The sequence below is a fragment of the Exophiala mesophila genome (assembly GCF_000836275.1).
Source record: "Exophiala mesophila strain CBS 40295 unplaced genomic scaffold supercont1.2, whole genome shotgun sequence".
Taxonomy (NCBI): Eukaryota; Fungi; Ascomycota; class Eurotiomycetes; order Chaetothyriales; family Herpotrichiellaceae; genus Exophiala; species Exophiala mesophila.
Genome location: NW_015622505.1, coordinates 2018278 through 2032662, shown reverse-complemented (window position 1 = coordinate 2032662; position 14385 = coordinate 2018278). Strand labels below are relative to the sequence as shown.

Sequence of the window (14385 nt, the reverse complement as noted above, 5' to 3'; positions counted from 1 at the left end):
CTTAAGAAAAACCCTCTACCACACCTTCAATGTCAAGAAAACGCATCGCTATGGCAGACGGTGGATCAGTTGAGGGGTCTTAATGCCGGCTTCATGACCCCGAATGTGCATCACTTGGTGTCAAAGTTGTTGCATAGAGAAACGCGGGCACTGCTTTGGTGTTGACGTTGGAAATGTCCAAAATCTTGATTTCCATGTTTGCCCGCGTGTGTTGGTGTGTGCGTACGTTCGTGATCTCTGAAATAAGGTAGTCGTCGATTAAAATATGTCCGACAATGCCCATGCATATGCGTAAAAAGTGTATTTTGTCCTGGTTTGGTCTTTTCGTGGTGATGATCTGGGTTCCCTATGTATTCGCCAATAGTATTTTACAAAAGAAAATCGTCTGCTTTGTCGTTGAAGTTGACGTTGGTGTTGGTGTCGGAGTTGATATAGATGTATTTAGGCATAGGTATAGGCGTAGGTATAATAAGCGTTGACGCCCATAAGGTGGCAACAATCTTTAACCAAAATTGGGCTCAGAGACATAACCAGAATCGGGAGATGGAGCCTTAGGATCACCTGATGAATCAGATCTATGTGTGGATGGTGGTGTCACATTTAAGGATCCTAAGGTATTGGTGTCTGAGAGCTGGACCTCAGCAGGAGGAATATAGGACGGGACTGATTGACCAAGCTGGGGAGATGTAAGCGAGAATGGATTGTAAGAATAATTCACCGGTGGCCAGACCGTGTTGTCTTGATGAAAAGGCTCGAAGAACGGTTCCTGTATGTCATTAAGGGAAGGGACCGCTTGTTCCATGGATGAGGATGATGCGCGCCAACCATATGGAACCCCATTCGCGACGTTCGAATTTGGGACCATGTATGGTCCCAAATTGAAATCGATGACAGACTCAGATGACGGGATCGGTCCGGGGTGTGTGTTGTGTCCCCCATTGACCAACAAAGGTGCTACAGTGCAAGCTATGTGCAGCATCCGTGCATACCTTGCATATATTGTTGCATTGTTCTCTTGCCACTCCTTGAAAGCCAGCTCTTGCATTTCGTGCACAAACTGTTGCGGGCCCAGCCCGCTGACCCTGGCTGATTCTAGATTTCTATTGACGACTTCTTTCACTTCGAGGTCTTGTGTCGATTCCGTCCAGTCTGTGCTCTCGTCAGTAACCCACTATATGAGATCATTGCTTTTCTTACAGCCTGAGGGGACATTCGCAGGATCGTCCCCATGAATGGCCATGTAAATAGCGTTCCATCTAGCCTCGGCCGAGGGCTGTCTGCCGATTGCGTTGATGCGTGATTTAATCTCGGGGGTAAGATCATCTGCATGTTTTTCGTTGGCGTGATGCTTGAGACAAGTTAGACTGCTCTTGTAGAACAACACGGCGGACAGACTTACTCTCAAAACAGAGTCAATCCTCTTAGCTTTATAAGAGCGGCAATTGTGATGCCCAATAGGATCCTTCTGGTACCATGGACATGTCCAGAACAGCTTGGGTATATAAGTTCCTGGGACTGAGTGAAGTGTGGTGACAGGAGTTTGGCCCCGAGTAAATGTCGAATGCGAGGCTGTCAACGGCTGGGTAGATGGTGCTGGAGTGGCAGCCAGTGAGGCAAATGCAGATGTTCTAGGGGAGGGAGCTAGGACTGACGCTCTGGGAGGCAGCGGGTACTGACCGTGGGGCACCTGCGGAGTTGCTAGATCTCGAGTATCTCCACATTCCTTGATATGTGCAAGTGTTTGGCTTTGGTCGTAAACCCAGTGAAGAGGACGGTCATTGCATTTCGTCGGCTTTGAGTCTCGGGGGCTGGTGGTTAGCTCGGGGCGGTCGCTCTGGCGAAACCGAGCACCAACTTCCAACAATTCCTCCGGCAGTTGTGAAGTTTTCCATGAGGAAGGCACAAGATCGAGGATGGACGGTGGTGGGCTAGTAGTATCACCGTAGATCTCAGTCAGTTGGTCACCCACAAGGTTTTTGTGTGTTGTGACAAAATCACCGACAATAAGTCGCTGATTGACATCAAGTCCATTGCGTGAGAGCAAGGCGGAAACGCGGGGGTAGCGGGCCTGTAAACGAAAGAAGGCTAGGCGACGCTTGGAGAAGGTGGGCCGACTGGCTCCAGCCTTACTTGTCGTGCCCTTAGGCGGGAACTTGTTCCATTGAGGTGGACTTGGGCTAGGTCTGGTGACGTGAGATAAGGTGTCTACGACCGTCAAGTCGTCTTCGTCTGTTGACTCAATGTCAGATTTATCGGATTGATCTTGACTATCATTTGAGCAAATCGAAGATGGGGAGGATAAGGGCTGAGATCGATATGTAGGTGGACCAAAAGTCTGATTCATGATGATGGAAAATCGAACACTGAGGGCATCATTAAACAAGCGGACAGACGATGGATGGATGAATGGAGATGATGACAGGATTTGTGAAGAATTATAATCAGTGAGAGTTGTTGGGGGGAACTTGGTAACAGAGGTCGTTTAACGGTTCACCGCTCGAAACGTTCGCGTTCTCGCGAAGACGAAAGTGATAGAGCGGAAATGGTCAGTAGATGGATGGGCGTCATTGGTTCCTGCGATCGCGACGCTACGACGACGAGGCTTGGAATCGTAGCGTCGCTGGGACAGACATATGTCGCAGTCTGGCAACGAGATATCGTTCTTTGGAAGGAATGGTCTCTGTGGCCTTTCACCCGCTCACTCGTGGTCGATTGGAAGAGAGGAGTTGGTCAGACGCAAAGACTTGCTGGATCCCAAATACGAACTTGGAACAAGTGACAGGGTGATCGGCTACTTTTGCTCATCCGGTAGTATTATTGTGGTAGTATTGTGGTAACTGTAGCGTTGTGAGGCTCAACATGATCACGTGCATCAGAACTGATACTGGTCACATGCACGATCAGGCAGCAAGGCAGACAGACTTCTGGCCCCCATGGCGAATCTGTCAATGCTGGTAGGTTGGCTCGTCTCCATTCTCAAGCCCAATTCCTTGGCCCTTTTCTCAAATATGGGAAGAAAGATTGCTCAGTAAAAACCCCCCAAACCCAGTGTGCCTTTTTTCTCAAGCAGCAATTTCGTTCAGTCGTTATCGTTATAGTCTAGAGGTCAAAAGATCGTACACCGAAGCATTCCAGTTATTCGGGTCATGCGGATTGGTCAACGTCGTGAGTAGTTGGAATCTCTTGTTTCCAGAAGAGAAAGCTCAGAGTGACGAGAAGCTTGAGGCCGGCGGCGAGCCAGAGGGCTCCAGCCATGCCGGCGGAGGATTTGTACATCTCACCACCAACTATTCCCCCTAAAAAGAGGGAAATGATGGCTCCAAGCCGCGTCACTTGTCTCTTTTGGGGGCCCCAGAAAAATTCCAATATGTTGGGTTTCTTTTGCCATGAATTTCTTAACGAGTAAAGATCGGCGACGAAGTCGTGGTACAGTGTGCTGAGGACAATGGTCGGCAGGTCCATGAGGGAGAGAAGCCGAGAAAGTGTAACTTGACCTGCAGCTTGAAAGGATAGAATGGCAATGGGACAAAGATCGAGAAAATTGGTCATGCGAGGTTCAATACTTGTGTTGCCAGATGAGAATTCGCCGGCAATAAAAGGCTTGTTCGAGACCAGGTTTGCCGATACTATCGCAGCAGGGATGACGATGAAGGTGGTTTGTATGGAGAAGGAGAGGATGAAGATCAGGCGTCGGCGGGAGCATGGTTGTCGATGAAAGCCTGTCGGCCAACGATGAAGGGCGTTGAAAAAGAGCGCCCCCAAACAGAACGAGGCAATGGAGGTGAGAGATTTGTAGTACTGTTGGGAGTGGCTTGCGGCAGGTTGTCCTCCCAATCCAAGAGCCGCGAAGACGGTATTGCCTGCAAGACAATGTTAGAGTTGGCAATGGCATGGTGATGATGGGAGAGTGCTCACCAGTCTGCATCTGGACGAAACAATTCCAAGAGTTGAAAGCAACAGAGTCAATCAATCCTGAGACAAAGAAGCAGACAATCACCACGAGACTCACTGAAGTCGACGTCAGTAGGAACCGTGCAGGCTGGGGACTTATGGTGGCTGAAAGGCTTACTGTAGGCAACAGTGAGCTCGTTGTAAAGGTATCGTTTGGTCGAGCTTGCATTTCTGCGCCAAGATTCAGTCTGCTGAGACATGATGTGTCTCTTCTGTCTTTCCAGACTCGAATTTCGACTACTGTCTCTGGAAAATTGAGGTGAGTTGAATGGGGAATTAGTGAGAGTAGAAGACGATTCCAATCGACGGAGATGGAAGGGGCCATCTTCTGCAGCGGAGGAAGGATCACACATGCTGAATCAGAAGGAGAGTAAAGAAAGGTGCAAGAACAAGTGTCGGTCAATGTTCGTTTGGGTATCACGAGTATCAGAATCGTAAGGGCGGCTGTCTAGTCTGTGGGATGAGGGAGGCCATGTTGTGCAAACACTCGGGGGAAATGGTGATCTGGAGACCCAATATTCATATACAAGTGATGCTGAAACCTGGCACCAACGTCTCAAAGACGTTTACGCCCATACTCTGGTAGAGACAAAGGAATGGTGACAACGCCAAGCACGAAAACCAGACATCCTAAGAATCATCAGCAACACAACGATCCACTTGGTCTTGGTCAACAGTTGTATCAGTGTCGATTGCCGTCTATCGACAATATCATTGGAGGTTCCCAGGACATCCGACGGGTTCGCACGCAAAGGGCGGACAGGACACTTCCGTGACATGTCAGCATCCAGACGACGGGGAAGCGTCCATGGCAAAATCTGCAATCGACAATCACGAGGCTCAGACAGGAGACCAAGTCGATGCATGTGGATCACCTTCAAACACTATACTTCCGGAAGCTAAGAAGAGAGTGGCTGCGTCAAGCATCAGTGTAGTATGTCTGGGTCTTGATCTTGGCTTCGAGCATGAGTTGACGCCCTCATCTCGGGTGACCGCGAAGAAAGGGGGCTACATCTCAACTCGACTCAGGCAGCACTCGTCGTCAGTACTGCTCAAGCTTGGATCACAAACCTCAATGATGAGGATGACGAGGCCCTGCAAAACGCTCGGAAAGTAAGTATATTATGATAGCTGGCCGCGCAATGAATGTCACCATAAGGATGCAAAACAAAGACAAGATGGAACGATCGACGCATGAGTTGATCTGTCATTCTGTGTGCCAAGGCTCGGCGAGCCCCGCCTTGTGCTTCTTTCCGCGGCAGCTGCGGGTGGCTGCCGGTGTGAGGTCTTGGGCGCCTCAGGCGCACTTTCCACGCCTACTACCTACCTGAGTACGTACTATACCTACTCGCACGCACCTGCACCTCCTATGACTTGACTGCCTTACTTGTTACTCCACCTCCTTCCTAGAGAGACTCTCTCTCCTTTGAACCAGATATAGTCGAAAATCATTACATCCATAATACACCCTCACCAGCAGCGGTAGAATTTTGCGGAAATGAACCCCCTTCGACCCCCAAGCCAGTCTCAATTCTCAATTCACAATCAAACCAAGGTTGGGAGGTCTGAAGGACAGCTGAAGTAGGTGGTCGACTTGGAGCCCAGTAAGGAAACAAACCCGACTCATCTTATCATCAATCGTTCCGCCAAGCACGAGGCTGTGCTCCTGTGCCAGTCTCGGGTCAACGACTTGATCCTGCCAATTCCTACGATTCTCTGGAATGTATAAACATGAGAACAGTTGACAAGATAGATATGATGTCAAATGCAAAATAACCCACAGGCTTCTAGGTCCCACCCAAGGTTCTGGATGTCGAGCAACGCTTGGCAAGATCTGAACGTTGAGTGGAACGAGATGACGCTTGTACTCCAGGCTGTGACAGACCACCTCTTAGATAGGTACCTACCTACAGGGCGCATACGTGAAAATTGCAAGAGATAAAGGCAGAACGGAAGATGAAAAGGCCGGTTGGATGATCTACGAAGGCTGGAAGATTGCCGGGGCTTGGCATCGATAGCCGAGTGGTCGACCAGGATTGGGAGATGCTTCAGATACGCCGCAGCAAGCACGTCAATCGCGATTTGTCTTGAGCAACGACCTTGTTGATTTTCCTGTGGAACCCAGGTGTCTCAGCTCCAGCCTCAACTGCTGACGCCAGCACACGCCAGAATCTACAAACCTGGAGACGAGACTTTGTCTTCGATCGGAGGCATTGCACCCGGACCCAGAATCCGTGCAACCAGCCACAGCATCACATTTCATCGTGCTCTTAGTGTATTCCCGGAAAGTCAGAAAATTTGATCGAACAAAGATTTTGTGTAAACATCGGAAGTAGGAATGTTTTGAATTCTGCTCATCTGATCATCAACTTATCTAGCATGCAAAACTGTAGAACAAGGCAACGTTTCTTTGTAACATGATTCAGCGTCGCAACCCAGACTGTGGATCGCGCCGAACGTTGGCCAAGATCCGCCGATGTGAAATGGTTGACCCTTAGGTCTTGACATCCGGTTCTGTCCTACCGATAAACTTCTGAAGTTGGAGGAGTTCAATGGCAAGATCCACAGACCCCTTAAGGTAGCTTTGCGTCTCTTGACCCAGCTTGCTCTTGTCTTCCTCCAACTTCTCCACGTACAAACGAATGGTGGCACCACTGCTACCAGTTCCAGAGAGGCGAACGACAACTCGAGTGCCGTCATCAAAGATGAAATAGATTCCTTGGTTCTTGGACACCGACCCGTCCAGATCAGTGTATGAGAAATCATCGGCTTCTTTGACCTTGTGGCCACCAATTACCGATCCAACCGTGTCTTTGGAGGCGAGTTTGCCCTTGAGGTACTTGACCATATCTGCGGCACCTTCGCTGCTCACATCCTCATAGTCGTATCGAGTAAAGTACACCCGTCCGTACTCGTCCCAAAACTGCTTCTGGATCTCAGAGATCGATGGGAACTTGCCCGTGTCTCTACCAACGCCGGCGATGATGTTGAGCCAGGCAGTCACAGCCCACAGTCCGTCTTTCTCACGGATATGATTGGATCCCGTGCCAAAAGATTCCTCGCCACAGATGGACATTTTGTCTGTGTCGAACAAGGAGCAGAAAAATTTCCATCCGGTGGGGACAACATAAATGGACAGGCCTTGCTTTTTGGCAACAAGGTCGAGGGCCGCAGAGGTAGGGAAGGATCTGGCCAAGCCATAGACGCCTTGCTTCTGGAAGTAAGGGATGTATTGCTTGGCATAGTGTGCAATTATGGCAAGAGAATCACCAGGGGAGACAAAGGCATTCTTGCCGTAGATCATGTTCCTGTCTCCGTCGCCGTCTGAGGCCGCCCCAAAGTGAATTCCTTCTTTATCAACTCTTTCTACCAGAGAATGTGCATAGGTGAGATTGGGGTCGGGATGGCCACCATTGAAATCAGGGCTTGGCTCGACGTTCTGGACGCTGTCGGCGGAGAGACCAAGCTCCCCTTGGAAGATAGCCTTGCCGTAGGGACCGGTGACACCGGACAAAGCGTCAAACAGAACTTTGAAGTCGGGCTGGGACTTGAAGAAGGAGCGGATGAGATCGAAATCGAAGATTTCTTTGAGGTATGTCACATAGTCGGCCACAGAATCGATGATCTCGACCTCCAAGTCGCCATACTTCTTTGTGCCAATTGTGCCAATGTCAACTTCGGGGATGTCTGCAATCTTGTATGAGGTGAGGGTTTTCGACTTTTCGTAAATCTTGTTAGTGACGGATTCCGGGGCAGGGGCTCCGTTGGCGAGGTTGTACTTAATGCCAAAGTCAGCCTTTGGACCTAGATCATGCTCGTCAGCGTCCAGCTTTGGTAGTGAGTTTACGGTAGGTTCATACCTCCAGGGTTATGACTGGCCGTCAACAGAATGCCGCCTGTTGCTTTTCGAATGCGGATGACGTGACTAGCAGCGGGGGTACTGAGGATGCCATTCTGGCCGATGATGAGCTTCTTGACGCCGTAAGCAGCACCAATCTTGGCAATCAGCTGGACGACTTCAGGATTCCAGTATCTGCCATCACCGCCGACGACGAGACAGGCACCGTCTGCACCCTCGGGAATGGACAGAAGGATCGAGGTGACAAAGGACTCGCTGTAGTGGGGTTGTTGAAAGACGGTGACCTTTTTGCGAAGACCCGAAGTGCCAGGCTTCTGGTCAGTAAAGGACTTGAATTGGACTTCTTGAACCATTTTGTCTAACTGGTGCCGTGACGGATTTTATGATGAGCTCTCAAAAGTTGGGGAAGCTAGGGCAGGGCAATTGAAATAAAACCCGAGCAACAGAGACAGGCACATGAGGTCAGTGCGAGCGAGGACAAAAACAGATGTCTGACGGGGCGGGATCAAGAAGGATTGTATGTAAAGTCACAAAAGTGAAAGGGAAGCAAGGGATCTTCACATGTCTGACAACGGCCGACAAATTATTTCTCCACAGCAGGAACGAAACGTCATAAGGGCAACAGTAACCCCGCGATCCTCGATCATGACCACCTCTTGGTAGCATTCAAATTGGCGTTGGGGACCAAGTGGCATAGGGATTGGGGCTCACGCCACATCGACCCATTTGGGAGCGCCCCCACGACATCTATTAAATTGTCTGACGAGAACTCATGCCACAGTAACTCCGATAACCACGGGCAAGTCATTTCGTCTGACGGATGTCAATTTTTGTCCCAGGCTTTTTGGTGGGCCTGCTCATCGCGCCATATTACCACAGACACGTCGATCACTAAGACTTTAGCAAGCGACATCTTCCCTTCTTTGGAAGTGGTGAACAATACTTGGTGTTGAGGGCCGCAGCATCAACATTGATTACATATATTCCTACTTGCGAGAGGTGCAGCTTGACTCTCCAGTCCGTATCGAGGCCCTTCAACTGACTATTCACGTGATCCTCCGGTACATGGCCATTTTATTCACCAATGGTGTTGACCAGGGCTTTTGAATAAAACACCACCTTTCCAGACATGTGTAATGTTCTTGGGGTCCTTGAAGAGCCCCATATCATCCAGAGGATTGGAGCTCAAGGCAATAAGGTCTGCATCGAATCCCACCTTAGCTTGCCCGCTTTTGGGCGCCATGCCCATATCGCCCAGTACTTCGGGCGCCGTCGCTGTTGCCGCTTCAATGGCCTGGAGGGGCGTCATACCACCGTCTTCCACTGCATAGGTCAACTCCCCTCCGCTTTTGCCCAGTGCCAAAGGGTTGGACACCGGTGTGGATATCCCTAGATCTGTACCGAGGGCAATTTTGACGTTGGACTTAACGGCCAATCGATATGCCGCCTTGTGATGCTTTGCCGTCTCCAGCATCTTCTTGTATGATTCTGGTGACATCAACTCTGGATGGTCGACCCCAACCTTGACTATTGTGCGTGTAGCTACATACACCGCGCCCTTGGCCTTGATCATGTCCACACACTCCTGGTCCATGTAAGTTCCGTGCTCGATTGTGTGGCAACCCGCCCTGAGAGCTGCTAGAATTCCCACTTTGCCGTGAACGTGTGCTGCCACAGCTCGGCCCGCCCGATTGGCCTCTTCCACAATAATTGAGAGCTCTTGGTCAGAAAATTGCTGTCTCAGAGGGTCGTCAGCAATGCTGAGTACCCCTCCCGAAGCAAAGACCTTGATGCATTTGGCTCCTCTGCGCGTGAGAAGTCTCACTGCCCTGCGGCATTCATCGACTCCGTCAGCAAGTATCAGCGGGCCGCAGCCAGGGTTGAAGGCATTGCCTTGGGTGTCTCGAACTCCAAGATACGACGTCACGACACCCGAAGGAAGGTCATAGACGTCGCCATGGCCTGAGGTTTGCGAGATGGCAGCTCCAGCAGAATAGACGTTCGGTCCAGGGAGAGACCCTTCTTCGATTGCCTTTGCTACTTCGATAGCGTAGCCTCCCAAATCTCGAATGGACGTAAATCCACTCATCAGAATGTCATGTACATTTCGGGCCAGACGAGCTCCTGCCAGAGCCGGGGGGGTGGCGGTCAGAAGAGGGGAGAAGTTGAACGACGTGGCGCCTAGGAGGTGCGTGTGACAGTCCCAAAGCCCTGGCATGAGGACGGGAACGCTCGTTGAGGGCAGATGTTGGAACGTCTTGGGCAACGACTCCGTTGGCGTGATGGTTGAGATTTTGCCATCGTGTATCACCACCGAAACACTTTGTTTCGGCTCTCCGCGACCTGGAATCAACAGCCCTGCATGAATGACATGAGCAGGGTGCTCAATGGAAGCAGGTTCTGCTTGCACAGGAGAGACCAACAAGTCGCGAGATATTGTTTCGAGGCTGGAAGAATCCGTCGTAGATTCATTCGCTTGTAGCTTTGTGGTCCTCAGCCCATGGACTGGGGCACCGGGACTGGAAGCTTTGCGACGTGTCATTCTGGGGGGTTCGTGGCTTTGCAAGATTTCAAGCCTTTACAAGCTGGGTAGGAAGATGAATATATATTCCTGAGTCAGCCACGCGAGCGGAATAGCACTACCGCCAGTCGTGAGTATTGAACTGTCGCACTAATCACAATTGCAACGGTACACGTGTATAGGAGCCTTTCTCTCATTGAAGCTTCGTTCAACCTGTGCCTATAGCACAAGATACATATCTTGATTATTATCTGGAGAAATGGTGGCAGGTATCAAATGAGGACGAATTAGAGTTCTGATGGTCAGCAAGATCCAGCCTAATTAGGAAGGTCAATACTTTCACTTCCACGTGACCATCTCTTGTTAGCACATCCAGAAGACAGAAAATATCATGAAAAGTTAGGCAATGATGTCTGCGACACACGTGTTCTCAATGGAAGCCAACAAATAGTCTCCTTGTACATCCGAGTATGCTATTAACTCGAAATCATGGAGCTGTGGTGTTGAAACCCGCATCTGTAGGCAACTTAGGCAAAGGCGTACATAGTCAGGAAATGGACAGAGATATGCCGACACATACAATCGAGAGATTCGGCAGAGTTCGGCAGTATGGACAGACCAATAATTCTACCGGCGGCCTCCGTCAGCTTGGTACTTTGGTTCTGGGACGCCACTTTATGAAACCTGAAATGTCACAGTCTGAGGCGTTATGAATCGCGATAGGCGTCAGGGCTTCAAGGGGTCAAGTCTCAGTGCCCGTCTAGACTTGCCCGTTTTCTTTCAAATCGAAAACGCGCAATTCGGTCTTCGATATGTTCCACCTCTCGATTCCGGGGTGGACCTCGCAGGTAAGCCGATGACAGAGGGACACAAGGGATGCTTGCTCAGTGCAGAAAACTTGTCGCTAAAGGCAGGGAGTAGAAACCGGCAAAGTTTAAGATTTCGAGCCTATGGCATCCAAAGTCCACATTTTTCAAACGCTCGTATTTGAGGAACAGACCGCTTGAACCTCGCAACAGGAGGGTTTCTGGTTGAGTCTCACTAGAATCGGCGTCTGGGAGACCACTTGGGTACCGACTGACTTTCAATTTGTCAGGTCACCAAAATCGAAAAGTCCACAAATCCTGGTGCAGGTGGCGCATTGATGAGGTGACAATATGGTGTCTCAAGAAGGTCTCGATATCAAGACTGCATCTATCCACGACAGGTGATGTACATACTATGGCGTGACAAAAAGGTCACGTGGATGACTTGAGCATCACGTGTGAAGAGGGATTTTCAGGAGGTTTGGCTCTGACCCTTCATCGCTCTAGATCCCTCTTTCTTAACGTTGCGCGGTATGAATCGGATAGAGGACGTGCCACCGTGCGTAAGGCAGGTCCGATGAGCTCATGACAATCATTGCTTCGATAGACATGGCACGCAGAACCGGAGGTGGGGACGAGGTCACCACGGCAGTTCAGAGCACATCCCACGCACCGATATCGACGTGATTGTGTTGATCGACTGATACGGTAGACGGTGTATGCAGGGTGACGCTGGTTGTGCGGATCGAGATGAGAAGCTCTACTCGGTGTACCTAGACCAGACGACAGAATTATGCACTCACGACACTCTCCTGAGCCTAACAATAGTGTACGAGAGGACGGGCGTGGACGGGCACGACGGGTGAACCCTTGTGGGACAAATGTCACGGTTAAGAATTTGGCGGTGGCCAGAATCAGCCATGACAAGGTACCGATCGCACATCACAAGTGTCAGTGCGATGATCTTTCCGCCAAACCTTCTCCAGAATGCTTTAGACTTGGTGCCGATATGTTTTCAGGGCGAACGATCGGCCCGTTGCAATGAAGATCATTTTCTTCTTGGAGAACAGAAGAAACATTGAGTTAAACAATCCGAACCTTTTCACATTGCATAACCAATACAGAGAGTGTTCATCGAGGGCATTTGCGGATAGTTAATGAGGCTCACAATCAGGCATGTCGATCATTGCGACGCAGATTAGAGCATGGACGAAAACTTGTAGATAAGTCGATTGTAATGGACTTGCTGTAAGGCGGACGAGACAGGTGCTTACTCGAGCGTGTGACACTCTGCACTGGACTAATAGGTGTGGACTAAAAACCAGCTGAAAAGGCATCTGGAAATGATAGAGCGGCATGGCAACAATGTTGGTGGCGAGGTTTGTCAAGGATTTGCCAACGGGCACTTGAGCCCAAATGTGCTCAACCATTGCCATGTTTTGACACTCAATTTGGATGCCTGATGGGCTGACCTAGACACACTTGGTGGCCGCTTATCCATGCATTGACGGATTTGTGTGTGGTATCAACGCGTGACAACGACAGCCACTCTCATGGCGAAGTCCATAAACCTTTGCCTCAGACGCCTCAGACGCGTGTCTTGGAGACGAAATCTCCTACGTAATCCTGTGTCACCGTGAGAGGAGGATGGTGGTGGGCCAAAGGTCTTTGGGCCTGCGCCTACTCATGGAGCCGTGTCTTGTGTCAGCGCCCCCCTGTCGGCAGATTGGGCCACAGGCAGTATCCCTGTCCAGTGTGTTCTCGACACGCAAATCGTACTCATGGCCAAAACCTTGACTACGGGCTACGCACAACACGTTATGTCAGGCTTCTAGGCTGGAAGCTTGTCAAGAAATCCATTCTGAGACGGGCGAAGCTGTCTCCTGAAGGGGTCCACAGTGACTGCACTGATCAATCTCGCTCAGACAACTAGGTGCCGGCACTAGAGGGACACGAGAGACTGTCGCACGCCTTGGTGGATCTTGGGAAAGTCGCTCCTGATCGTTGGCTGGGGTCCGCATGAAGGTGAGAGGCGGGTCACATGGCCTATGAGCGAGGGAGGAAAAGCGGGACAAGAATCCAATCTTGAAATTGGCTTGAGGATCGATGGGTTTTTGATTCCTGAGGCATTAGTTAGCAGCTATTGGTCACTGAAACAATATGCTACGGCCCTGCAGGCACTGTGGTGAGAGGGAGGCTGCCGCGATCTCGAGATTGATGATCATAGGGCGACTAGACCTTGAATGGGCCAGCCACAGCGAGGTCAGTCGCCGACCATTCCGCCGAGGCTGGGTGGCGGCGACGGCAGCCAACTCGCTTCAACGACAACGGGTTGCAGCAGAGGACAGCGATCGGAAAGGCGCAGGTGTAGGTACAGACGTAGGGGTAGCCGCTGGAACTGGAAGCAGTGCAGCGCAGGAGGCAAAATTGTATCACGGCCTCCGACGATGGCAGTCGCGATCAACGACTCACGACCAACGACCAAACCGAGTTGCAGGGACCACAGGGACTCTCCTACCAACAACTGGCATGGCTGCTTGCCACTTTCTTTCTAGATTGCCCACCACTGCAGGGCTTATGGGCGCTGGTCTTTGGCCTAGTGGTACATGTATGCGCTATCTAGGTAGGGACCTGGCAGACTGACTGGGTTCTCTCAGTACTGCTCGTCGACAGCGAGACGAATCGTAGATTCGGGTGCAGACCTGATGCAGGTTGCTCACTACTATCTTCAGTCTCATAATTACACGCCCAATGGTGGACCCTGGCCAGTCAATGGTGACTACTGTACTATGTACATGAGTAGAGTCTTGGGTGGTTATCTTTTTGGCGGGGGCAAGTCTGTAGCGCTGGCCTAAAGGTCATCCTGCGTCGGTTGTTTATTATTATTATTTTGACTATGAAAAAGTGAAAAAAGTGCTGCGGCAGAAGGGGCCTCAAAGCACTGGACTGGGGGGAGGGGCGTTCCTCGTGATAAGCCGTACTTAGGAGCACAGCATTTCACAACGGCTTTGAGAGGTTGAGAGAGAAGGCGAGGGGGTTCGAGAAGGCTTTGACGCTGGAGTCGCAGGGCAGGAGTGGCAAGGAGCATTCGGCAGGGTCGGGCAGCCATGATGGGACGCCTGTGCAGAAGTGCAGCAAAGGCAGGCACGCAACCCAAATGATAGGGGATTAGTACAGGAAAACCAGCCGCCATCAGGCAGCTCGCTGCAAGTAGGCACGCCAGGCCGTTTGCTCGGCGCACAGGACAA

General features: G+C 50.7%; 4 protein-coding genes across 6 annotated transcripts; all 4 read right to left on the bottom strand.

Annotated features, from left to right (window-relative positions):
• Positions 1-502: 502 nt before the first annotated feature.
• On the bottom strand, positions 503-2451 carry PV10_02568 (uncharacterized protein; the record flags this gene model as incomplete). The annotated part of the gene is made up of 3 exons (XM_016366894.1): positions 1400-2451; positions 1198-1348; positions 503-1149 (listed from the first exon to the last, which is right to left on the bottom strand). The coding sequence occupies exons 1-3, from the start codon at positions 2342-2344 to the stop codon at positions 503-505; spliced, it is 1743 nt and encodes a 580-aa protein (XP_016226412.1). The 5' UTR covers positions 2345-2451.
• A 570-nt stretch (positions 2452-3021) lies between these two features.
• PV10_02567 (uncharacterized protein) lies at positions 3022-4151 on the bottom strand (the record flags this gene model as incomplete). The annotated part of the gene is made up of 3 exons (XM_016366893.1): positions 3022-3860; positions 3916-4008; positions 4070-4151. The coding sequence occupies 3 exons, from the start codon at positions 4149-4151 to the stop codon at positions 3145-3147; spliced, it is 891 nt and encodes a 296-aa protein (XP_016226411.1). The 3' UTR covers positions 3022-3144.
• Positions 4152-6185: 2034 nt separating this feature from the next.
• PV10_02566 (phosphoglucomutase) lies at positions 6186-8372 on the bottom strand. The gene is made up of 2 exons (XM_016366892.1): positions 7812-8372; positions 6186-7755 (listed from the first exon to the last, which is right to left on the bottom strand). Exons 1-2 carry the CDS (start codon positions 8161-8163, stop codon positions 6446-6448), a joined length of 1662 nt encoding a protein of 553 aa, XP_016226410.1. The 5' UTR covers positions 8164-8372; the 3' UTR covers positions 6186-6445.
• Positions 8373-8764: 392 nt separating this feature from the next.
• On the bottom strand, positions 8765-11916 carry PV10_02565. 3 transcript variants are annotated; one of them, XM_016366891.1, is made up of 3 exons: positions 11016-11916; positions 10912-10958; positions 8765-10847 (listed from the first exon to the last, which is right to left on the bottom strand). In XM_016366891.1, exon 3 carries the CDS (start codon positions 10350-10352, stop codon positions 8889-8891), a length of 1464 nt encoding a protein of 487 aa, XP_016226409.1. In that variant the 5' UTR covers positions 10353-10847; positions 10912-10958; positions 11016-11916; the 3' UTR covers positions 8765-8888. The 3 variants fall into 3 exon arrangements, with proteins under 3 accessions (XP_016226409.1, XP_016226408.1, XP_016226407.1); XM_016366890.1 differs by having other exon boundaries at positions 10912-11916; XM_016366889.1 differs by having other exon boundaries at positions 8765-10958.
• Between the last annotated feature and the right edge of the window lie 2469 nt (positions 11917-14385).